General features: G+C 49.8%; 1 protein-coding gene across 2 annotated transcripts in view; it reads right to left on the reverse strand.

The window, feature by feature from the left end:
• MAP6 (microtubule associated protein 6) overlaps positions 1–25,952 on the reverse strand; it is a gene marked incomplete at its 5' end in the record, with an annotated part of 87,993 nt that overhangs the window by 10,514 nt on the left and 51,527 nt on the right. Inside the window, 2 exons of one of the 2 annotated variants that reach the window (XM_079930168.1) lie at positions 16,088–16,284; positions 18,581–18,794. In XM_079930168.1, the coding sequence (XP_079786294.1) occupies positions 16,088–16,284; positions 18,581–18,794 (411 nt within the window). The remainder of the gene's footprint in view (positions 1–16,087; positions 16,285–18,580; positions 18,795–25,952) is intronic. The other variant, XM_079930167.1, reaches the window with a different exon arrangement.

The following is a 25,952-nucleotide window of genomic DNA, read 5'->3' on the forward strand; positions in this document are numbered from 1 at the left end:
GATTGCCCTCTTTAACCCACTTTTCCTGTCTGTCCCTGATGGCTTGACTCAGATCCCACCTTACAAGGTCTTCCTGGATGCACCTCTCCAAATTAGTTTTGTCTGTATCTCCCTTGCAGCACCATTTTACAGTCTCTCCCCACATTCGTAGATACCCTAATCGCATGTCAGTTTTCCCCCCATTCGACTGTGAACTCCCTGAAGCCAGGGGCCATCCACCTGGCCTGCAGCCCCAATGCTCAGCACAGTACCTGGAGCAAAGAAGGTCAAACAGAAAGATGTACAAATTATTGTTGCTGAAACCTGGTTCATCATCTATCCCATGGCCCCAGCCAGAAACTCAGAGTCATCCTAGATACTTTCGACTCCCTCAAAACCTTCACCCAATCCATCAGGAGCCATCTGTTCCGGCACCTAACATTTATTTCCTGAATATTCACATTTCTTTCCCTCTCTCCCTTCCCCCACCAGCTGTGCCATCATCTCTGTGGACCACTGTCACCGTCCCCTAACTGGTATCCCTGGCCCCTCCTCCAATCCATTCTTCATACAGAAATCAGGATGACCTTTCAAAAAAGCAAATCCTTCCCCTGCTGAGGTTCTTCAAGGTTTCGCCTTGCGCTGAGAATAAAGAGGTTTTACGCTGTTCCATGGCCTCACCTCGCTGACCAGCCTGCTCCCACCGTCTCCCAGCTCTCTATGCCCCGGCCTCCCATGCTCTGCTCCTTTCCATTTACAGCTTTTGCACATGCTGTTGTCTCCTCCTGTGACCTTCTCTTGCTTCCTCTTCTCCTGTTCATACTACTCATCCTCCGTCTCTCAGCTCCCCTTCCCAGGGAAGCAGATGTGACCAGGCCCCTGCTACAGCCTCTCCTAGTCCCTGACACTTTCTTTCATATCCCTTATCACAGCTAATTACTTGCATTCTTTAATGTTTCTCCTGCTAGACTGGAGCTTCAAAGGGCAGGACCGTGTCAATTTCGTAAATCATTGTACCTAAAACAGTACCTGACCCAGGGAAAGCCCTGACTAGATACTTGTCGAATGAATGAATAAATGAGAGACTTTTCTGTGCCAGGCTCTGTCCTATCTGTAAAATGTAGCGTTCCAAGGTTACATGAGACAACCAGTCTTAGGAACTTAGTTTTCTGCCCTTCTTCCTGTTTCCATGGTGACAAGCAATGCCTCCTGGGTACACACACGCTGACCTTGGATCCAAGCTTTATTAGAGTCTGTAAACAGGATTACCAAGCGCTGCCCGAGACTATCTGGAGAAAGGCTGATTCTTGCCATTGCACACAGTTCTAATCCCATAATCCACCTGGTTTTTTTCTTCTCAGACTCTCCTGATGCACCATCACAGCAGCCCAGAGCTGGGGCAGTGCTCCTGGTGTAGGGCCCTGTTCAGAAATCAGGGACCTATAGACCCTGTCCTTGAACCCCCTGCTTCCACAGCTTAGAAAAGCCCTGAGAAAGCAAGAAACTCATATTTCCTGAGCAATAACCATGTGCCAGGCTCGGTGCTGGGTATTTTAACCTAGGTCATTTCTTGGACGGTATAGAGCAGGCTGCTGGAGGAGAAAGTGCACTGACTGTGCTCGAGGCCAGAAGAGCTGGGTTCGAAGGCTGACTCAACTCCATCCTAGCCATGGTGTCATCATGGGCATCCAGGCTGCAACGTTTCAGTTTCCTTAATCTATAAAATGGGGATTACAGTGCCCACCTTCCAGGGAGGATTCATTTATGGAAACACTCATGGCATGACCCCTGGAATACAGGTGATATTTAGTATTAACTAAATGTTAGTTAGTTAGTTAACTAAATGTTAGTTAGGGACTTGGTGATCTGGTCCAATGTCTCGTTCTACAGATGGGAAACTAGGCCCAGAGTGGGCAAGCAGCTCTCCCAAAGCCACACAGCTAGAAATAGCAGGTCCAGGACTAAACAGAGACCTCTCAAAATCTCACTGGGTGGGTAGAAGGGATGGAGCAAACTCACTTGAAACAAAGATGGGCAGGAGGGGCTGAGAGGGGCCCTGCAGGAGGAGGGGGGACGGTGGGCCGGGCGATTTCACAGCTTTGTCTCCTCCTGTCTGCCTCCAAGGGCCCTGGACAGGCACCCACGTTTCCTAGACACAGACAGAGCTCCCAACACATTATAAGAGATGCAGTTACCCGAGGGGGGGTGTCAAGGAAACCGTCTTTGAAAGGCTTGTTATTCTTATGAAGAATTGCAGGAGACAAGGCCTTCTCAAAACAAGAACTCGCGCCCCGCCCCTCCCCCCCCCCCCACGGGACTCTGTGGCCTCTATTCTAGAGATTATCATGGTGTTCGGTAATTGCCTGCCTCTCCCCCTAGCTCATGGGCTGCGTTTTGTTCATCTCTGCACCGTCAGTACCTAGTGTCTGGCTCACAGTACCTGGCAGCTATCTGTGGGAGTAATGGGTGGCTGGCATATAGCTTTTTCTCTTTATTCTATTTGATGTTTTTTTCTCTTTTATCCATTCATTGGACAAAGTCGGCTGAGCCTGCGCTCTGGGTTAGGTCCTCTGCTGGGGGAACAGGTGGGAATGAGCCCGGGGCCCTGACTTGCGGAGCCCCCCGTGTGGGGTGCACACCACGAACACTGTAAAGCTACCAGTGCACCAGGACCATCAGCGCTGGCCCCAAGCCCTCACCTGCCTGAGTTTCTCCAACCGGAGAGGCCTGAAAGTCCTTTCAGTGCAAAGACGTCACTTTGCTCGAGAAGTCCTTTCTCTCTGGGCCCTGAAAGCACAACTCCGCAGAGACACTTCAAAGGCGCCCAGGCTGAAAGGACAGACCTGGGGGTCATTGGGTCTCCTGAACTTGTGCTGCTGTCTCCCGCTGGCTGGCCCCAGCCTCTGCCTGCGCTGCCCCGGTGCGGGGGGGGGGGGGGGGGGGCGGGGGGGGGGTCAGGGCCACACAGCCGGGTGAGGCAGCCCACCCTCTGTAGCCTGGACCCTGAACAGAAGCCTGTATTTCTGTCAGCTCCACTCCCTGTGTCCCTGCCCTGATCCGGGTTCTGTGCTGTGGGGCCACCCTTCCAGAGAATGCCATGCTGCCTGACCCAGGACTGATATCTGAAGATATTCCTGGCTTCTCTGGGCAACGCATGTCCCCCAACAGCTCAGAGCCCTCACCGTTCTGACTGCTCTCCTCGCTGCACATCTCCGTTGGCTCCCCTCCCTTGGAAAGTGTGCCCCCAGAACTGAAAGGGATGTCGCAGTTACGGTCTCCAAGAAGCAGCACCCACCGCCTCCGCCCTGGCACCTCTACCGATACGGCCCTCAGCAGCTCTCTCTAAGGCACGTCAGTGCTGTTGCCCAGCACCACTGCCCATCTGCCTAGTAACGCCCTCAGCAACTAAAGGTTCAGGTCCGGGGTTACTCCCTCAGGGAGATCACCCTGACCCTCCGCCTCCAGGGGTCGAGTACTCCCTCTCCTGTGTCCCCGCAGCCCCCCGCTGTCCCCATCCCCTCGCCCCATCACAGCAGCCTCCATCAGATGAGCTGCCTACCTTTCTGTAGCTGCTTCTCCAGACTGGGGCTCTTTAGGGCAGAGACCACGTCTGCTTCACTCTCTTTCCTCTGTCTTTCCTTCCCTCCCTCTCTCCTTCCCCACCCTTCGCCCTCCCCTCCTCTTTACTCCCTCCATCTTTCCACAAACATTTAATAAATGCCTACTCAGTGCCAGGCTACTGACGAGAGTGGAAAGCCAGAGCACCCTGGCATAGGGCTGGCACATACAGGAGGCCTGCACCCCAAATGGGAAGATTAAAAACAAAAACTCACACAAGATCAAATTCTAACAACTGCATTTACAAGACACACAAATGCTTTCCTATTCTTAACTGCCTTAGCACCTTTTTTGTCCTCCCAAACTGTAACCTCTCTTTCTGGTTTTCTAAGAGGACTTTACATTCAATGTGGCACATTGTATTCTCACAGCAGCCCGTCACCCAGGCAGACAGGGGTCACTCGTGCCCCCATTTTCCAGAGGTGGAAGCGGGGCTCTGAAGGGTCACATAGTGAGTCGGTGGCAACGTCAAGACCTTAACTGAGGATGACAGACTTTTGGTCAAGCTCTTTCCTTTTTACAACAGTATCCCTCAGGGGTGTGACTTCAACCATAGAGATTCCAAATTTGTCTGCTGAGGTCTGAACTGGGTCTGGCTTGACATGACTCTGACTGGTTCTGCCTGGTCCAGGAGGCTGGAGCCATTGACCTCTGCAGGTCCCCAGTTTCGAGCTCCCAACTGTTTCTCCTGAGAGTTGCCCCTCTGGGACTCCAACAACCAGTCCCCCTTTGCCTCAGCCCTTCCCGCATCCACTACGTGAGGACCTCCCTGGTTTACCTCCTGGTGTTCAGCAGACCCTGGCAAAGAAAATCGTCTCAGAAAACAGGGGCATCCTGGTCTAAGAGTGCCCATCTGCACCCACACCTGTAAACCCTACCTGTATGGCTGCCAGCCAGGCTACCAGCCCGGGGCTACAAAGGGAGTCCACCCAGATGTGGCTCATTTGCACAGGAAGAGCAGCTAGGACCATGGCTAAAAAAATGCCTGCCAACACAAGGCTTAATTCTGGGTGGAGGGGGGTGGGTAGGAGGTAGTAACTGTGCTGATCAAACTCAGCATCTGTGACCTTCATCTGACTCACTTTCCAAAGATGATGAGAATACTTAGGGTCACTGAAGGTTTTGGAGCAAGGAAGAGAGAGGATGAAGAGACTGCCCTTTCAGGAATTCTTTACAGTAGGAATCCTAGAGATGGTCCCAAGTACTGGACAAGGAATGGGTTTCAGTCACCCAAACCAGGCTCCAAATCCTGGCTCACCACTTACAAGTTGTGTGACTTTGTTATTTAATCACCTGGTCTTGACTTGTTTATCTGTGAATGGGGATGATGCCTACAACAGACTCTCTAGCCCTGTTGTGAGGATTAAATGCGAACAACTGTGTAAAGGTCAAATAAATGCTCCTTCCCTTCCCCTAGGTTGTGCCACCTCTGCATTTTACAGAAGTGGCACCAGACAGCTGAGCAGATTCCTAGTTCGGATTTTTCTCCACCACTCCAGGTCCCCTGTGGGAAGATGTGTTCTCCTGAAGTACAGGGAGATGGTTGCAGTACATAGCTAGATAGTTTTGTTTTCTGCCCTGTGTTGTTGTTGCTTTTTCTTTCTTTCTTTAAAAATTTTTTACTTTATTTATTTTTTGGCCACGCCATGCATGGCATGTGGGATCTTAGTTCCCTGACCAGGGATCGAACCCATGCCCCCTGCAGTGGAAGCACGGAGTCTTAACCACTGGACCACCAGGGAAGTCCCTGCGTTTTCCTTTTTACATTTTTGCTGGTAAATACCTTTTCTGGATATAACCTCCTAAGAACTAAATAAATTCCCATTTGCATAAAAAATATTTTAAAAGCTCCCTTGGTTGTTTTAACACCAAGAAGGCAAAGTCAGGGGCATAGTTGACTGTCTCAATGAGCTGCCATGAATCTGACAATCCTGCTAATGACGCTTTTAAAAATGTGAAGTTCTGCATTAAAAGGATCATACACCATGATCAAGTGGGGTTTATCCCAGGAATGCAAGGATTCTTCAGCATACACAAATCAGTCAAGGTGATACACCATATTAACAAACCGAAGGAGAAAAATCATATGATCATCTCAATAGATACAGAAAAAGCTTTCGACAAAATTCAACACCGATTTATGATGAAAACCCCTCCAAAAAGCAGGCATAGAGGGAACTTACCTGAACATAATAAAGGCCATATATGACAAACCCACAGCCAACATCGTTCTCAATGGTGAAAAACTGAAATCACTTCCTCTAAGATCAGGAACAAGACAAGGTTGTCCACTCTTACCACTATTATTCAACATAGTTTTGGAAGCTTTAGCCACAGCAATCAGAGAAGAAAAAGAAATAAAAGGAATCCAAATCGGAAAAGAAGAAGTAAAGCTGTCACTGTTTGCAGATGACATGATACTATACCTAGAGAATCCTAAAGATGCTACCAGAAAACTACTAGAGCTAATCAATGAATTTGGTAAAGTAGCAGGATACAAAATTAATGCACAGAAATCTCTTGCATTCCTATACACTAATGATGAAAAATCTGAAAGAGAAATTAAGGAAACACTCTCATTTACCATTGCAACAAAAAGAATAAAATACCTAGGAATAAACCTACTTAAGGAGACAAAACACCTGTATGCAGAAAACTATAAGACACTGATGAAAGAAATTAAAGATGATACAAACAGACGGAGAGATATACCATGTTCTTGGATTGGAAGAACCAACATTGTGAAAATGACTCTACTACCCAAAGCAATCTACGGATTCAATGCAATCCCTATCAAACTACCACTGGCATTTTTCACAGAACTAGAACAAAAAATTTCACAATTTGTATGGGAACACAAAAGACCTCGAATAGCCAAAGCAATCTTGAGAACGAAAAACGGAGCTGGAGGAATCAGGCTCCCTGACTTCAGACTCTACTACAAAGCTACAGTAATCAAGACAGTATGGTACTGGCACAAAAACAGAAATATAGATCAATGGAACAGGATAGAAAGCCCAGAGATAAACCCACGCACATATGGTCACCTTATCTTTGATAAAGGAGGCAGGAATGTACAGTGGAGAAAGGACAGCCTCTTCAATAAGTGGTGCTGGGAAAACTGGACAGGTACATGTAGAAGTATGAGATTAGATCACTCCATAACACCATACACAAAAATAAGCTCAAAATGGATTAAAGACCTAAATGCAAGGCCAGAAACTATCAAACTCTTAGAGGAAAACAGAGGCATTAACACTCTATGACATAAATCACAGCAAGATCCTTTTTGACCCACCTCCTAGAGAAATGGAAATAAAAACAAAAATAAACAAATGGGACCGAATGAAACTTCAAAGCTTTTGCACAGCAAAGGAAACCATAAACAACATGAAAAGACAAACCTCAGAATGGGAGAAAATATTTGCAAATGAAGCAATTGACAAAGGATTAATCTCCAAAATTTACTCCAAAATCTCCAAAGTCTCCATATTGAGCTCGTCCAGCTCAATATCAAAAAAACAAACAACCCAATCCAAACATGGGCAGAAGACCTAAATAGACATTTCTCCAAAGAAGACGTACAGATGGCCAACAAACACATGAAAGGATGCTCAACATCACTAATCATTAGAGAAATGCAAATCAAAACTACAATGAGGTATCACCTCTCACCAGTCAGAATGGCCATCATCAAAAAGTCTACAAACAATAAATGCTGAAGAGGGTGTGGAGAAAAGGGAACCCTCTTGCACTGTTGGTGGGAATGTAAATTGATGCAGCCACTATGGAGAACAGTATGGAGGTTCCTTAAAAAACTAAAAATAGAGCTACCATATGACCCAGCAATCCCACTACTGGGCATATACCCTGAGAAAACCGTAATTCAAAAAGAGTCATGTACCACAATGTTCATTGCAGCTCTATTTACAATAGCCAGGACATGGAAGCAATCTAAGTGTCCATCGACAGATGAATGGATAAAGAAGATGTGGCACATATATACAATAGAATATTACTCAGCCATAAAAAGAAACGAAATTGAGTTACTTGTAGTGAGGTGGATGGACCTAGAGTCTGTCATACAGAGTGAAGTAAGTCAGAAAGAGAAAAACAAATACCATATGCTAACACATATATACGAAATATTAAAAAAAATGGTTATGAGGAACCTAGGGGCAGGATGGGAATAAAGACACAGACCTATTAGAGAATGGACTTGAGAACATGGGGAGGGGCAATGGTAAGCTGGGACAAAGTGAGAGAGTGGCATGTACATATATACACTACCAAATGTAAAACCGAAAGCTAGTGGGAAGCAGCTGCATAGCACAGGGAGATAAGCTCCGTGCTTTGTGACCACCTAGAGGGGTGGGATAGGGAGGGTAGGAGGGAGGGAGACGCAAGAGGGAGGAGATATGGGGATATATGTATACATATAGCTGATTCACTTTGTTGTAAAGCAGAAACTAACACACCATTGTAAAGCAATTATACTCCGATAAAGATGTTAAAAAAAAAAAAGTGAAGTGCTGGACTAAGGCTGCTAGACAGTAGTGGCTCAGTCCTTGTCTACCTGGGAACTTGCAAATCAATCTTTGTCCTTCCCCCTACCCCATCTAAAGCAAAGGATGGGATCTTGAGCCATTAATCAAAAATTGGTTTGGTGTGTCCAGAGGGGATCGATGAAAATGACCGTGTAATTGCAGAAATGGAATCTGCACCAGGAGGTTGATTAATAAGGTGCTCAGGGAGGAGGGGCTGGGGAAGGGCTGGGAAGGCGAGGGGGCAGCAAGAGCCAGTACTAGAGGGGCATCATCTCAAGCTGTTGTGTGGCAGAGAGAGTGGCTTTGCCACGTGTAGCTCCAGCCACCACCACTCCGTTGGGACTAAGGGTGGTAAGTAACTGGGAAGTGGTGGTGAGCAAATTACCCATAAAGTGAACTGTGACAAGGGTGTTCCACTTACAGTTCACAGAGGCCTTCGTATGCAGTCTTACGGGGCCCTCATAATAGTCCTCTGAATCACAAACAGGATTTTCTGTGATCAGACCTCTTACCACCTGCTACCCACACTCTGGAACCAAACAGATTCAGGTCACACTATATTCCTTGCTGACCAAACTCCTACCTTCTGAATTTGGGAGTCATATAGATCTGGGTAGTCGTTGATACTTGTATTCTTGTTATTTCTTTGAGGCTCAAAGAAAGTAAGAAATTCAGCCAAGGTTACACAGCTACTAACTAGTAGAGCTTGGATTTAGAACCAGGCCTGCTGGCTCTAATTCCCAGCCCTTGTTGCTAAGACATGCCCCTGGAGGATGCCTCTGCCATCACGGAGTTAGCACCTCTGCACTGGGCAGGGGCTGGGCTCAGCCAGCCTCTTAAGATTACCCTCTAACCACGAGTCTATGATTTTATGAAGTCAGGACTGTTTAGAAAAAGTGGCCACATGACGTACAGAGGAGGCTGGCCCAGAGGCTGGCCATTATAAAAGCAGCGGTTGACTCCTCTGTGCTCAGCCGTTGCCGTGACCTTTCTTGAAACCAGCCCTGCCTTGTGAGCAGAGCCAGTTACTAGGCAGAATAAAGCCTTGCGGAGGCTCAGTGGTGCCTATGGAGGCAGATGGTGGATATCATCAGTCATTCATTCGCTCACTGTTCATTCAGCAAACACTTTAGAAGACATTATCTGTGGAAGACAATGGGCTGGGAGCTAGGGCTACAAAGATGAGCAGAAGGACAGGGTCTTTGCCCTGGGGGAGCATTGTCTAGTGGTGGGGGGGACACACACACACATATGAGCAGATGACACAGTACGTGTGCTAAGTTCCACGATGAAGAACACACAGGGAGCATCTTACCCAGCCTGGGAGGTGCGGGAAAGGCTTCCTGGAGCTGTCCCCTGAGCGGAGTCTTGAAGGATGAGTTAGCCAGGTGGAGAAGCAGGAGAAGGGCAATCTGAGCAGGTGGGTGAGCGTGGGTAAAGCATGGAGGTGAGAAGCAGCATGGTGCGCTGAGCAGACATAAGCTTCTGCAGGCCGAGAGAGGAACCCACGGACGGTTTAAAGCAGGGCGTGACATGGTCAGAACTGCATGTTCTAAAGATCCCTCTGGCAGCTTAAACCAGTACCAGTGGCGGTAATTTGCGTATCTCAGCATCTGAAGCTCCCTTGGCCCCAGGTAAGATGTCCAGGTTGAAATAGATATACACAATACCAAATTAACAAGCGACTGAGGGCCACTTATATGAGGACAAGGGACAGAGAGTTAAGCTCGGTTCCACTGTTTGAAATAAAATGCACAAGCTGGCGGTCTCTGATCCAACACCTCCAGTGTCAGGTTTGGGCACCTGTTTTATCTTGGTATCTCTAGTACCAAGTATATTTCTTATGAATGAAAACAGTTGGATCATTCTGTATTCAGTAACCCAGTCAGTTAATTTAGCACCCAAAGGAGAAAACCTATATATTTGGCTGAGACAATTGGTCAATTCATTCAGGAGGTTTGAGCCAGTTGTGTGTGAAAACCTGACCCAACTCTTACTTCCCCTCATTTGTATCTGGTTCCCAAGACTTAGAGGGGATCCTGGGTGAGCCTGCAGTTTGCCCAAGCAGACAGGGCACCTCGAGGTGAGGATATAGCTTAGGAGTCCAACTCATCTGAAACCTGACTCCCTTCAGGCCGGCCTCCTCCCTTGGGTGAAAGGGAGAAGCGGCCCAGGCTGTGGAGCAGCCAGGTGCAGCTGGCACACACCCTCCTCCCTGAGCTTCCCCCTCCTGTCTGTCACCTGGTGCAAACACCTGCTCCACTACATCAGGAGGGCTCAGCGGGACTGCACAGAAAGAAAGGCTTCGTAAGCAATCGGTAGTTATAAATCCTTAGAATATTATTGCTTAGGTTTGTGAACTCAAGGTAATTCAGTAGCTGGGATTCTTTAAAAGTGTTCTTCTTGATCAGTGTTTGCCTCAATCAGCTTCATCTATTGTCAGAGTAATTATCAAAAAGACAGAGAACACAGACCTTTCAAGTACTGTACAGGGAAGGCAGAGGGGCCTGAAATGGGCTCTATTTAGTGTCCACTATGGGTTGCCTATAGCCATCAAGTCATTTCATCCTCACTCCTCTCATATGAGGTGGGTATTCGTGTCCCAATTTTTAGAGGAGGACAGTCTGTGTTTAGTGAAAGACACAGACTGGCATAGCTGCCACCGACATCCATCCATGAACCTGGTAAAGGCCTATGGGCACCGCCACTGTTAACCCGTATTCACATGCTAAGGAAGAAAATATGCAAGGATGGCAACTCTGTTGTTAGAGCTATTCTAGGATGGTCTAGGTGTCATGAGGATCGATGCATCAGTGGCAGTGGGATGGAGAGCTTGGGATCACGTGCCGGGTTCTGCACGAGGGGAAGCCGAGCAGGGTTGGTTCCATTGGTTGGAAACAGCTGCCTCTCCTGTCTCGGCTCGGCTGTCCCTGCTGCTGTCCCTGCCCTGTTGGCCTCCGGTGGGGCTGCTCTAGGTCTCCCCTTAACTGTAGATGGTCCACGGTCTACATCCTGAAAGAAACGTTTTATACCTGAGGTCCTGAAAATGTAAACTGCTCTAAGCATTTTAGCAGGGAGAGGGCCTTGAACCGTGATGCTCATGGAGGGAGTCCGCACGCAGAGCGCGTCCGCTTGACACTCCCTGAATCTACGCGAAGCAGGCTGTGCATTTGTAAACCCTAGTGGAAAAAAAAAAAAATGAGGGAAGAACTTCACTAAGAACACAAACTCTAAGGAAGGATTAAACTACGCTTATAACGAATGTAGCAGTGGGGACCTATTTTAAAACTAGAGGCTGGTTTTGTCTCCATTTGCTGTTTCAGGGAGGTGATGATAGTGAGGGGTGGAGATTCGCCTCCTGGGCTTGGGCAGCATCAGGGAGCACAGCGGAAGTGAGGCTGAGGCTCCAGGTGAGCCTGACCACGGGGTGGTTCCCACCTTCCTGCTTCTCCGCGGCCCATTCTTGCCCTTTGATTCTGAGTGCGTCTCACCTTCTCCTGGGTTATTCTCAGTGTCTTCATACATGTGTGTTTTCTGGGTGTCTTCTCTCTTTGCCTGTTTCTACTTCTCCTGTCTTTTCATCTCTCAATCCCTAGTTTTGATCAAACAATTCTTAACTGATCAAAAGAGAGCTAATAATATACTTTTAGGTATGTTTTATTATTGGACAGTATTTTGCATTTTCTGCCTCATACAAAAGCAGGCAGGTGGGTGGAATGCTTTCTGTTCATCTGGAAAACAAATATATAGTGTTTTGTTCCACATACATGATCCTTGATTATTCCTACCACGGCTCCTACGCAAAGTCCAGATTTTGAGAAACAGCAACAGAATGAGTCCCAGCCTAGCTCCCAGCCTAGAGCAAGAGAGGACCTGTGGCTGGTGCCCGGTTTGAGGGTGAGGGTGAGAAGCATGATGGCAGGAGCATGCGCAGGTGGGGTACAGCTGGGGGTGTGAATAGAGACCCTGGTTAGTGACCTCCCCACCCCACCCCCGACAGCACCAGGACATCCACGGCACCCTGACCCTCCCAAGGACTGAGCTCACCTGGCATTGGGCTCCCACATTTCTGCTCCTGCAGCCCTTCTGCCTGTCATGACTGGCCGCCCCCCACCCGGCTCTGTTCACTTGGTCGCCACCTGCCCATCCACTGAGGTCCTCCCTGACCCACAGAATCTGCTAGAACAGACTCCTTCTTCACGTTTCACTGTGATTGGAGGTGGGGTCTCAGCCATCCTGCTTCTCTGCTCCAAGCACAATGCCTGGCACATGAGAGGTATTCAGTCAACATGCACTGGCAAAAGGAAGCGGGATCCCAAAGGACAGAATCTTTTGTCTCCCATTCCAGCAGAAGGACATCCAAGTGGGCACCCTCGGCCCCGGCTCTGAGGTGCCCACCCTTCTGCTCTCCTGCCTGTAGGCCTGCCCCTGCATGCCCCGCATACCCACATGCCACCCACTCGCCAAGCTTCCCCCCCATGAAGACTACAGATTCCCCACTCCCGGTGGGAAGAATCCTGTCTTCCATCTGAGCTCCCAGCTCCCTGGCCTGTTGTTACCTTGTTTGGACTCCCTTACGGCGGCTTCCACACCCCCGTGTTAGGCGCACACCCGACCGTCACGCCATCACCCACACAGTGAGCCAGCCCCTGAGCGTGGAGCCTCCACAGTGACCAGATTAAATAAGTGAAGGCATCTCTGCCATCTCTTGGGAGGAGAAAAGCCATCACAGACAGTCCTGCGGGTTGACGGGAAGAGGGTGGAGGTCGGGGGCCGGCCTCCCAGGGTGGCGAGGTGGTGCTGGCCACTCACCCCCAGCTACATGGGATCAGATCGTTACACTACCTTGTTGGCCACTGGGTCTCCCGGTCCATCGTCGCCTTTCCCAACACTTAGCTCTGACTGCTTGCAATTAGTATCTGAGAGGCAAGTATCTAAAAGAGTCAAGCTGCGTTACGGAGAACCCCAGAGAAACTGCAGGGCGCAGCTCATCTCGTGGAGAGCGGCTCAAATGGCAAAAGTTGGTTCCTTCACCTACTCAGCTGGGCCTTACCAAGGAAATAAGATCAAGAAAGTGGTGTTCGTCTTTAGCATTTATTTATAATTGGAAAAACTGTTGGTTTGTTTTTCTGAGCAAGCACAGACCACAAGCACGTCACAATCAATTGGCTATACATGAATATTTTTGTCATTTTCTTACTAACAGCAGGAATGAAATAGCACCAAGAGAGGTGTGCGCTACACAAACATAGACAATCTGTGGTTCGCAACAAAACCCAGGCCACAAAATCGTAATTAGACGCTTCCGGTCTGCCTTGAGAGAGGCAAAGGCGTAACGGGAGCACCAGCAGATAACAAAAAGCTTTAAGGACCCAACGCACAGCTTTAGGGATCATCTTTGCAGGTGAGTGAAGCAGAAGGTGAGAAAGCTTCAGTCCTAGCTCTTTTGTCAGGGGAGTTCAGGGAACCACAGGGAAGTGTACAAAAATGGGGCGAACAGGCATTTGAAGCTTGGCCACCTTCAGAAAGGCAACACTAAAACACTGCTTGTGAAACTGAAATCAGTTTCAGTCAGCGCGTTTGGGATGCAGAACTAGACCGGCTGAGTTTTATTTGTAAACAGTAGAAATCAAAGGAGGTTTCTTGCCAGTGAAGTGACACATTCAAGAGTCAAAGCGAACTACCAACAGGGTTTTCTCAGTTGGAGGCACTAAAAAGATGGGGAGACTAAAGGCCTGAAAAGACATCCTACAGGTCATCTAAAGCATCAGGTGGGGCAGGGAAGAAACTCAGTGCCTGGGGCCACAAGGTGGGTGGTTAACTCTACAATTGGGGCAACACAAACTCGAATCAGACACAGGGGTGGAGTCCTACGTATCCTGGTTGTGCTGTGGTGGAGACATTTACACACGCTACCCACTACAGCTGGCCCCGTGTCGGGCACACAGGCATCCAATGAACGAATGTTGAGTGAATGGTCCCCTGTGCGTCGTAAAGTTTGATTTACTTGATCTGCAAAAAAATAGATGACTATTCTACAGAGAAATCCAAATCGTGGCTAACATCAACATGTCTGACGAATGCCAGATCTCAAGAGAACGAACATACATTGGCAGATTCTCCGGACAAAGTTAAGATCATGCTGACCGAGCTCTCAGCATGAGATTATCGTTAAGATCAGATAGCAAATACCTGAATCAGTACCGAGATCTACTCTAGCCCTTTCCAGCTAGGCATCAAAATCTGTGATCCATAAACACTGAAACTCACTAACGTTTTCTACCTTCCTCGGTACTTCTTCCTCACAGTTCCTTCCCTGGGACAGAAAGGAAGATGGCAGAGAGGCCTGGCCAAGCGCTTCATTTCTGCAGGTTCTGTCCTCTTAGGAAATAGGGCCTGCATAGCACAGTCTCAATTAATTTGCAAGAGACTTCTCAATCAGCCCAAAGGTGACAAAGAAAATGGTGTAAATGGGGATTTTGCTGCCTGAATGGTCAGAAGATGAGAGAGCTTGTGGAGGCTCTATTTCCTCCAACTTGAAGGACCTAACGGGACTTTTGAGGTAGGGAACCGTGAGAACTTCACTCATTACCACTTTTATTACAAAAGAAAAGTACGCCTGAGCAGAGGCTGGTGTCACACAACAGCCCAGCGATTTCAGAATGACGGCGACAGGAAGCACCCTGGGGATGTGGGAAATAAAGAGTACTGCGCAACCTACACGCCGCCACGGGGTTTGCAAATGTAATTTTTCTAGTAGGTATGTGGGGTCTTTCCACAGCTCCCTGGCTAATGCCTACAGCACAACTCTAGCACAGCTAAGGTGGCACTGCTGCCACTGGCAGCTTTGGCCACACAGACACGAGACACACAATGCAGGGAGAGCTGCTTTTATTCAGAAATGAGGTCAAAATGCTTGCTAATCACATAGCAGGGAACTGTCCTCGTCTTAGGCTAAGTCACAGAAATTTCCCATAACCTGAAGTTCAGCATCTCCTATCCTCTCTGAGGAACAGAGCAAGCAGAGCCCAGGCAGGAACAGTAAACATTGTCACAGCAGCCACTACATCTGCTTCCTGCTGTGTGTTTCTCGGAAGCAAGAAAGCCACATTCTAAACACACTCTCTTTACACCTTGAACTTTCTTCCTCAGTCCTCTGTAACCAGTCACTTTGCAAAATCTGCAGCACTGGATAGGCGGAGAGTTAACAGGAAAACAATCTCCTCATTTTCGTCATCTTCCTATGCTGTCTGGAGTGTACCTACAACACCTAATCTTTCTGCCCTGGCCTAGTTTTGGTCATCAGTGGCACATCATTTACTTGGTATATGATTTAAAGCCCACTGATAGGAAACTAAATGCAGTCACATGTTTCTAACAGAAGAGTCTATGAAAAAATTACTTAAACTTAACAGACGCAACTCATTTTATTGATATGAAGGCCAGAATATTTTTGTTTGCTTGTTAAATATTTCCACAAATTTTGTCAATTGCCGAAGCCCAGGTCAAGCTTCTATAGCGCATGAGTTTTGGAAAAGAACACTTTTACCTAAAGTTCAAAATTGATCACTGGCACAGACCCTGGGGAGGAACAGGAGGGGGACGCCCTACATTCATGTCTAAGCACCGCCAGGACGGTTCCCCTGTGGTCCCCTGGCCTCCCTCAGCAGGTATATTCTCCCCCGCCAGGAGGCACCGCCCTGCACACAGGCTCTGGCTGGTCCAGGGGCCCGTGGTGCAGACCTGCTCTAGATCTGCACAGGAGGCAGGCCGCCCAGTCTCTGAAACAGGATCCGTCTGTTCAAAGAAACCAAAGAGCTCCTAGGACGTTCAGGACCCATGCAGATGGGAAGCCTCTAATCAATTTTGTGGCCTTTTTTGTTGGTTAGTGAAAAAGAAAAAAGAAAAGGAAGAGAAGAAGCAAGGGAAGTGCAGTGCATTACTCTTTAGCCTCAGCCAGCTTATTGTTCATCTCTGCGCTCTGCTCCTTGTCAGCAGGCGGGGCAGCGCTGGCGCCCTCCGCGCTCTTTTTCTTGGAGGCCCGGCCCAACACCACCTGCTTGTCTTTGGCCTTCCTCGGGGGCTTATGGCTCGCTGAGGTCTTTTTTGGTTTGGAACTCTGGAGACTAGGTTTCTCCACCTGCACGGAGAGACAGACAGACGGCGAACAGAAACACAGAAGGGGAGGGAGTAGGAGGACGAATTTAGAGAGAAGACGTGATTAGTGAAAGGATAACAGTGACAACACAGGACTCGGAGGGGCGTGGCGTGTAAAGCCTCTTCAGGGACGCTAGGGCATCCGGCATCTCCCCTCTGAAGCCCCCCGTCAGCCGTTCTGGCCGCCCTCTCGCTGGCCACACTGGCTCCCGCCGCCAGTCCTTGCGTCCCGGGCCCCGCCAGGCGGACTGTGTTCTGTGATGCACTCCCTGCTGCCCCTGCCCGCGGGAGGACTGTACCTCACCATCCTGCTCAACTCAGGCAGGCACGTGAGTGGCTTTAGGCAATGAGATGTGAGCAGAGGTGATGGGTCACCTCCAGACAGAAGATCAACAGTTGGCCTGTGCTTCCCAATGTGCCCCTTTCCTCTGCCACAGAGAGGCTACTCTTCACCCTGAGTTCTAGATGGAAGAAGTGCCGAGGAAGAGAGCTGCAGCCCACCCACGGTGGGCCCATACTGGTAAGAAATAAACCTTGGTTGGGCTTCCCTGGTGGCGCAGTGGTTGAGAGCCCGCCTGCTGATGCAGGGGACGCGGGTTCGTGCCCCGGTCCAGGAAGATCCCACATGCCGCGGAGCGGCTGGGCCCGTGAGCCATGGCCGCTGAGCCTGCATGTCCGGAGCCTGTGCTCCGCAACGGGAGAGGCCACAACAGTGAGAGGCCCGCGTACCGCAAAAAATAAAAAAGAAATAAACTTTGTTGATGGAAGACACTGAGATTCTGGGCGGTTTACTCCCACAGCAGGAGCCGGCCTTTCCTGTTTCTGAGCTCCTGTGCACAAACGTCCTCACTGAGAGGCTTGGGCGGGCAGTCTCGCCCAGTGAGCCCTTCAGCGCTGTCCAGCCATCCCCTCCTCCCCTCTGGCTGGCTCCCCAGACGGTCTTCCCCAGGGCTGCTGTTCAAGCCCACTTCCCTCTCCCCAAGCTACCTCCTGCCAGTTCTGCCCCCTCATTCCTGGAAGATGGTCTTTTCTTCTCTTTTTCAAGAACTCTGGGCCACTGGGTATGATGCCTCAATATGCCACCCTCCTCCCACCCACCTCTGGATTTACGTTCCCCAATCTTCCCTCGCTCCTCTACTTGAATCTTCTTTTGTCCAAAGTCAACCCCATGTCCTGGGTCCCACTTCATCTGTGGAAGGTGGACAGAGATGATGTTGGGCCTCACAGGCTGGGTCATCCACTCAATGAAGTCTAGGGGTTTTCAAGTCACCCTTGACCTGGAAATAAGGTAACCGATCGTCCTGGTTTGCCCAGGACTGAGGGCTTTCATGGAATAGGGAGTTTTCAATGCTTCACCTGGAGTAGTCTAGGCAAACTGGGCTGGGTAGTTGCCTTACCTGTAAACCAGTCCTGGGCCAAAGAGGAGACTCCACTTGACTGCAGGACTTTAGGGCAAAGCAGAGCAAAGGCTCTTAGGTTTTCAGACTTTTATAGAGAGGAGAGCTGATAATTGCACAATTCCGTATGGCTTGACATCATAGAATAAGCTATGGCGTGTATGATTCCCGCCTCAGCAGCAGAGTCTCCAACATGATTCTCCCTCTCATGAATGCATATTGCGATGCAAATAAGGCAAAGCTCTGATGTCACTGGAAAATCCCTGAATCCACTGTAACTTACTTAGGAGTGAAAATCATTCACAAACTGTTTATTATAGTAGCAAATTACTTGGAACACATCTTGCAGCTGATGTGACAGACTGAGAATTGCTGCTGGCTGGAGGGAAAGGATAACAAAAGGCAGGTGATGTTTAGGGATTTGGGAGGTAAAGAAGTGTCCAGTGATTGGAGCTGAGGATGAGGCAGGGGCTGGGTGGGAAAGAAGTCAGGCAAGGAAGCCTCCAAGGCTGGGTCAGCACTTCAGGGGCAAAAGCACAGTTATTTTAAGACAAGGGGATTTAGGGCTCATGTGAGATTTTCTGCCATTTTGGGGGGGGCGTTTCTCAAAATCAGAAGCTAGTTCTCTGGAAGGCTACCAGTCTTTAAGCTGTTTTCATTTTAGGTAATGTTCCTTTAAAAATTCACTTTGAATTTAGCAAAGGTCCCTGGTAAGAAGCCCCTCTGTCTCTGTGTGCTGTGAAGGAAAGGAGGGGCTTTAAAGAAGCCCTTGGGGGCGGGGCCAGAGTTGGCAGTACCCGCTTCCCCACCCCACCAATCTCTGCTGCAGTTAACCCCTCCATGCCAGACAGTGCTGATGGGTCCCCAGAAGTTCAGTCTCACCTTTGGCGGTTCCTTGAAGGGCTCGCTGTAGAGGCTGCGTATTCTTCTGCGATCAATGACCTTATTGTCAGCTGGGGTTGGCTTATTGGCCTCGCCTTTGAACTGGGCGCTGTAGCTGGTCTCATGAGCCATCTTATCATCCGGGGGCTTGTACTGGGGCTTGGCTTTTATGGGTTTCACGGGCTTGATGTCAGTCCATGCTCTGAACTCATTCCTGCAAATCAAAGAAAGCCTCAGTGATACGATACATCCTATATCCAGAAGCAGCGCTCTCACACAGGGCGGCGAGCGCAGCGGGTTCTCAGTGAGTGCTTGTCGGGCTGACTGATGTGTGGCTGAAGAGTGAACTCACTCTCTCCTCCTGCGTAAGTGTAAGTGTTCCTTCCTGCCCGGTCGAGGCAGGTTGTGACAACAGCAGCAGTAGTTCAGAGAAAGAGCACGGGCTCCCAGCTCCCACTGTGTGACCATGGACAGGCAGTTCTCATCTTTAGGCCTCATTTTCACAATACCTAACATGAGGCTGAAAAAACTCAATCCATTCAGTCATTTATGAGTTCGACACATACGACCGAATGCTGCTGTGTGTGAGGTTAGAGAGCTGTGACTGTTAAATGAGACAACGTGTTGGACATTGTGCCTGGTATGTTGTGGCCAAACGAAAAAGTGCCAGTTCTGACTGAGTTATTTGTAGTGAGGTGGATGGACCTTGAGACTGTCCTACAGAGTGAAGTAAGTCAGAAAGAGAAAGACAAATACCGTATGCTAACTCATATATATGGAATCTAAGAAAAAAAAAAGGTTCTGAAGAACCTAGGGGCAGGACAGGAATAAAGACACAGACGTAGAGAATGGACTTGAGGATATGAGGAGGGGGAAGTGTAAGCTGGGACGAAGTGAGAGAGTACCATGGACATATATACACTACCAAATGTAAAACAGATATCTAGTGGGAAGCAGCCGCATAGCACAGGGAGATCAGCTCGGTGCTTCGTGACCACCTAGAGGGGTGGGATAGGGAGGGTGGGAGGGAGACACAAGAGGGAGGGGATATGGGGACATATGTATACATATAGCTGATTCACTTTGTTATACAGCAGAAACTAACACACCACTGTAAAGCAAATATACTCTAATAAAGATGTTAAAAAAAAAAAGAACTCTACAAAAAAACCCCACAACTAACCAACAAAACAAACAAACAAAAAGCCAGTTCTGTTCCTTCCTTTGTCATGATGAAGATGCTCTGTAACCCTGAATCTTTAAAGTTAATACTTCTCTTCAAAATAGCAGAGGGCTTGCTTCTTGTGCTACCTGAACCTTAACAATCTCAATCACTTTAGATGAAAATCCTTATGAAATGTCTAAATGCCTGCAGGTCATAAATAAGCAAGATGTACTGAACACAACCGGATGTCACCATGGGGACTTGTGTTGGGATACATGATGTGTAAGAGAGTCTTGGTGGGTTTGGTGTGAATGGCTATTGGTCCTTACCCTAAATGATCCCTATTTGGTGTTTTTTGAGTCAGTGTGTCAGTTTGCTTCTTCATAGCAATCTCTCTCCTGGTTTCTAATGAGCCATATCTGATCTGTTACAGGACTGGAGAGTAGATGGTGACAGTGTTCAAAACAGGGTAAAATAAATGTCGCTGCTGATGTAGGCCACAGGGTCCATCCTGTTTGTTGAGTGCAAGACATCCAGTACATAAGCTCTGTGGCTCTGAGGTCTTTATCAGTCTCCCCTGATTTGGGGCCATGAGAAGCTGTGCTGTGGGAAAGGAAGAGCCAGTGTACGAATATCTGTGGAGTGAGGCTCTCCAGCACCTTCTCTCATCCTCATGGTAACTCTCTCCTTCAGGGCTCAGACACAAGTGCCACAAACAACAGGCCACAGGGGACGGTAGAGAGAGCTCAGGCTGCCAAGGAGACACACGAATTCTAGCCTTAGCTCTGCCTCTAGGTAGATGCTGAGCAGGCCCCTCCCCTCTCTGAGCCTTAGTTTCCTCATCTGTCAAAAAAAGAATTGACCAGACAATGTCCTTATAATGCCCTTCAGGCTCTGAGGGCCTCTGAGTTGATAAAGCTGGTTTGGTAACACTGAGCCATATCCTGGTCATTTGAGCTCCTGAGGGGCACTGGCTCATGTGTGAGCAGACTGACCACAGTTTCTTAAGAGATCCTCCCGAAGCTTTAGACTTGCCTTTCCAGTGCAGTTGGACCTACTTCTAAATGCCCCACCAACTCAAACTCAGCATCCCTAGAACCAAATCATCTTGTCTCCCCTGCCAAGTTGTCTACTCTTCTTGGATTCCCTCACTGCTCCATTGCACTCATTCATTCATTCATTTATTCATTCATTTATAAAACATTCATTTATTCATTCATTTATAAAACATTTACTGAGTGCTTAAGGTCTGCCTGGCAGGATGAACTCAAGGTGTGGGAGAGGGAGGGACTGGAGTTTACTCCAGGACAATAAGATAGGCTCCATGAAGGAGGAGGGAGTGGGGAGCACAGGGCAGGAGCTCCTGCACCAGCCCGGGAGTTGGGGGGCGGGTTCTGGAAGGAGTCATGGAGATTGACAGGGAGCCGGCCGAACGTGGCGGGGCGGGTTTCCAGGCAAAATGGGGGGCATGCAAAGAGGCTCACGAGAGGCCCAGCCCCCCAGGAGGACCTGCGGGCAGCTCGGGCGGCTGGGTTGAAGCTTGGTGGGGAAGGACAGGAGAGGCTGGGCAGGTCATGAAGGTCCTGCCAGCCACGTCAAGGGGATGGTCTGACTGTAACAAGAAGTTGCCAGATGAGTTCAAGCCATGGATGCGTGTGGCCAGATTCTTCTTGGGGAAGAGAACTTTGGTAGCAGTGTGAATGGGGACAGAGGGGGAGGGGTGGAGTGGGAGGCCAGAAGGGATGTGCAGTGAGCCGGGAGGAAAGCAGAGACCTGAACCAGGATCGTGGCAGTGGGGACGGAACACGGCACTGAGTCGAGGGAAATGGGCGGGACTCGAACATGGCTGAGCTGAGGGAGGCCAGGCTTGGAGAGATATTTGGGTTTGTGGGTGGGGACACTACCCCCCTGAGCCGTGGAACCTGGGAAGAGAGGGGATTTGGGAGGAGGGTTGAGACCCTCCTGATTCTGTTAATGGCGGCCACCTACTCGGCTTCAAGGCTGCCTTTGGAGCCTCTCCTCCCTCCTCCTCCTCCCCCCATTCGCCTCTGTAGCCTCGACCAGTTACCGTGACCCGACTTCTGAGCCATTTTGGCTCTACACACAGGCCCAGTGCTGGCCCGGGCTGCCTCTGGGGCTTGGGCCCCATTACCTGCCTGAGGCGCCAGGACTCCCTTCCTTCCTCCCACCCTCGGGCCCTGATACTTGGCCTGCATCTCCCAGTAGCCAAAGCAGTAACAGCCTGGCTCCCAAAATACGATGGCAGAAACCCGGATTCTCTGCTCCCACCCCTGCCTGCCTGCCTGCTTGCAGAATGAGGGCCGAGATAGGTATACACTGGCCCCAAGCACTGATTCTGGGTCATTTCTCCCAGGCCAGCTTCTGCAGCTTTCTCTCTCTCTCTCTGCAGCGGCCCCTGTGGGCTGGTAAGTGTCTCTCTGTGAGCATTAACCACGGGACGTGTCCTTGTGGGGACAGCTTGGTCACCCTGGTCTTGAACGACTTTGGTACATCATCTTCACGTGGGATGTGTTAATGAGTCCCATAATAAGTTCACTGTACTTATAACAGGCTGTTAGGTTTAAACCCAAATTCTATTACCTAGAACTTTCTTTGAACTCTCCACAAAACCTTCCCCAGCCACATGGAACAATTAATCATGTGTCATAAAAAAATTATGTACCATTCATTAGTCACCTCTTATAAAGCTGGAAGGTTGTTTTTCTTTTGTATATTCTCTATAATCCTTACAACAACTTTGAAAGGAAGCAGTATTATTTCCCTTTTATGAAAGAGGGTCACCAAGGCTCAGAGAGGTTAAGTGGCTTGCATAAGGCCACACAGCTGGCAAATAGCAGAGCTGATTCTCAGCCCAGGTCAGTCGAGCTCCACAGCCCACATCCTTCCCACTGCACTCGGACAATGTGCTGGAGCTGCAGCGTGCTGGTGGCCCTCACTGGAGGTGCTTGTGCAGGCTGTGGCCTCCTGTCTGCAATGCTGTGGAGGGTTTATATGACAGACTGCACAGAGAATACCTGAGCTCCCCCAGCCCTGAGATGCTCCTCCCAGAGCAGTATGGGCCACACTCTCAGGTCAGTCATGTCCAGTTCCTTTTGCCACGAGCTCATGGTCCCCTGTAACCATCAATTCCCCTTTCTGTGCAACCAGATTTCAGCTTGATCATTCATTCATTCATCTGTTTGGCATTTGCCAAACTCCAGCCATGGCTATGGCACGTGGCCCACAGAGAGGAGGAAGCCAAGGTTGAGGTCTCTACAGTTTAGTGAGTCAGGGTCTGTCCATGTGTGACCCTAAGAAAAGGCAGAATGAAGCAAATGGAACAGAGCTCAGAAGGATAGAGGGGAAAGGATGCTTTATTCTGAGGGGTGAAGTGGGGAAGGGGGCACTGAAGGATGCAGATAGAGAAGTGTGTGGGGGGAATCAGGCAGCAGTGAGGTATTTGGGGCAGGTTCACAGAGTGGCTGAACCACTCAGGGAGCGGGAGGGTGGGGCTCTTGGAGGGATGGCATGGTGACCGGGCAGGCAGGAGCTAGAAGCAGGCTGTACAGAGCCTGGAATGCCATGCCTGGATGCTAGTGGGAGGCCTGGGGAGCCGCTGAACACTTCTGAGCGAGGCAGCACTATTCCTATTCCTCCACTGATGGTGTCCTCCTCCTCTCAGACTGTCCCAATTTTAGTTATTCTCCAAGGCCCAGCTCAGGGCTCTCCTCTTCCAGGAAGCCCTCCTGGATTACTCAGCCCAAAGTCTCCCAGCTCTTGGCTCCTGGACCCTCTACTGTACTGTCCAACTTTGTGGTTACCTAGCAGTTTCACATTCTTTAATTCTTTCATGAGTCCGTTTGTCTCTCTCGAGGGATAACATATACAACAGAAAATTCATGACAGAACTCTCCTTCAAGTCCAATCTCATTTGCGTGGCTGCAGAGGGATATTCTTTAACTTACCCTGTATCAGACTACAGGTTAGGGGCCTGGCTGGGCGAGGACCTCAGTCCTCAGTCCCGCCAGAACCCTTCCCTCTCCCGGGCCATCATTGAGAGCCACACTCCATATCTTTCCTACATTCCTCTCAGGATTGAAGGGTTTGGCATTCAGTAGGCATTTACTAGAAACAGCTGTTATTTGATTTCCTTTCTGGTCAGCAACTGGCCCTCCTCCTGAGCCCTTCCTGCCTGCCTAGATGGTGCAGAGCTTGCTCCTTGGAAGCAAGAGAACATCTTATGCTTCTATCCGGTGCCCATCATGCTGAAATGATGATGGTCTCACAAACTTGTCTCCTGCCTTAGCCAGAGGCCATTCTCACCAGGAACTGAGCTCTGTTTATCTGTGTTTCCCTGCTGCCCTGAATAGCATAGAGCAAAACATCCAAGAAACATTTGGAGAATCAAAGAAAATCAAGGGTTCTGTTCAACTACAGAGACTTGTGAAGGCTGCTCACACGCGGGGCTTCTATTACTGCTTAAACCACGTCCCTAAAACCCATGAGCCGCAAGTCTTAAGTTCTTGTCGGGAAGAGTTTCCCTCATGAAAGTAAACATGTCAAGTCACCCAAGCTTCCACAGAATCCATCCTCCCTAGATGGACAGGAGGCACCTAGCGCCCCTGCTGAGCGAAGCTGCCTCAGGTGGGAAAGGGGCTGGCTGGGGGCCGTGGAGAATCAGGACAGGGAAGGAGAGGAAAACTTAACAAACACTTGCCCAACACCTACTTGTTAAAAGGCTGAGCCCTTTAAGAATCTAACCCTGCTTTAGCCTTTGAACACCCTGTGTGGTCACTGTTATTCACCCCATGCTGTGTGTGAGGAACTGAGCACGGGGTGGGGGTGGGGGGGGTGGGGGGGTGGGGGGGGTTGGGGGGGGAACGAAGGGACGCCAAGCCAAGCCAGTACAAGCCAGTATGTAGTCAGGCAGTTACTGGACCGCAGTCTGCCTGACTCAAAGGCCTCGTTCTGTCTGCTTCTCCACACTTGGGGGTGGGTGCGTAACCCACCTCAAGCTCATAGCGACTTTGGATCCTGGCAGCAAACACAAAAAAGCACTGCCCTTCAGCCTGTCTGGTACACACCACGGTGAGGCTCTGGGCAAACTGGGAGGCTCCACATCTGCAGGCTGCTGCGTTGGCCTCCCAGAGCTGTTCCTCGTGCCAAGGCTTCTCCTGTATCCGGATGTAAGGAAGTCATGGGGATTGGATGATCCGACCACATTGCCAAGGCCTCACTGTCCCCTAGAAGGACCCCATCACTTGAGGCTTAGGGCATCACGGATGTCCTAATAATCCCTGCAGGGGCAGAGAATGGCTTTGGGACTACGATGTCCCTCTGTGGGTGAGTCAACTGCACAGAGAAGTGGCCCCACTGCTATGTTCGGGTCTGGGCATAAGGACTCCTTACGGGACTCTGCTGATGGCCCCTGTGTGCTGGAGAAACCTATGGAGGGGAGCCTGGGCCGGTGTGAGCCGTCTCAGTGTGTGGGGACTTGGTGGACAAGATGTTCCTGGGCTGCTCCCTCGGGACCTTCAAATCACAGCACAGTCACGCTTAGAGCAGCTGCTGAAGTAGAGCTTTTGGATTGTGCTGACCAGGCAGAGTTTTTAAAGGAGTCAACAAATGCTCTACCTTCACCTCCTCCTGTGCAGCCCCTGTGCCCACCTCACCTGGGCCCTCAACGCCTCCTCTCCCTGGACCACAGCACCAGGATCCTGGCTCCCATCTCCTCACTTGGACCCACCCAAGACATGCTGCAGGATAAATCTGCTGGGCTGTGAGCGCACTCTCCCCTGTGGGAGCACCTTAGCGGTTCCCAGTGTCCTGAAGGACCAAGTCCCAGCTAAGGTCCCTTCTAGCTGCCACGTGTCACGATTCCTTAGGATGATAGGCAAAGCCCTGGGACTTGGCCCCAGGTGACCACTCCAGCCTCATTTCTCTACCTTCATCAGTCATCCGCATCATCAGTGAGTGAGTGTTTTCTGCGTGCCAGGTTCTCTGACTGCACTGTCTTATGCTGTCCTCACAACGACACTGTGCCACGGGTACCATCACCGACCCTGCCCAGGAGGACTCCACGCTGCCCTTCCCCAGACACAGACTGCACTTTCCTGCTGTGCGGTTCCCCTTCCTGGCACGCTACTCCCTCCACGCCTCCAGTTGCTGAAGCATTACATGACCTTGCATGCCAGGATCCAGTGCTCT

Source organism: Stenella coeruleoalba (assembly GCF_951394435.1).
Source record: "Stenella coeruleoalba genome assembly, chromosome: 8".
Lineage (NCBI taxonomy): Eukaryota > Metazoa > Chordata > Mammalia > Artiodactyla > Delphinidae > Stenella > Stenella coeruleoalba.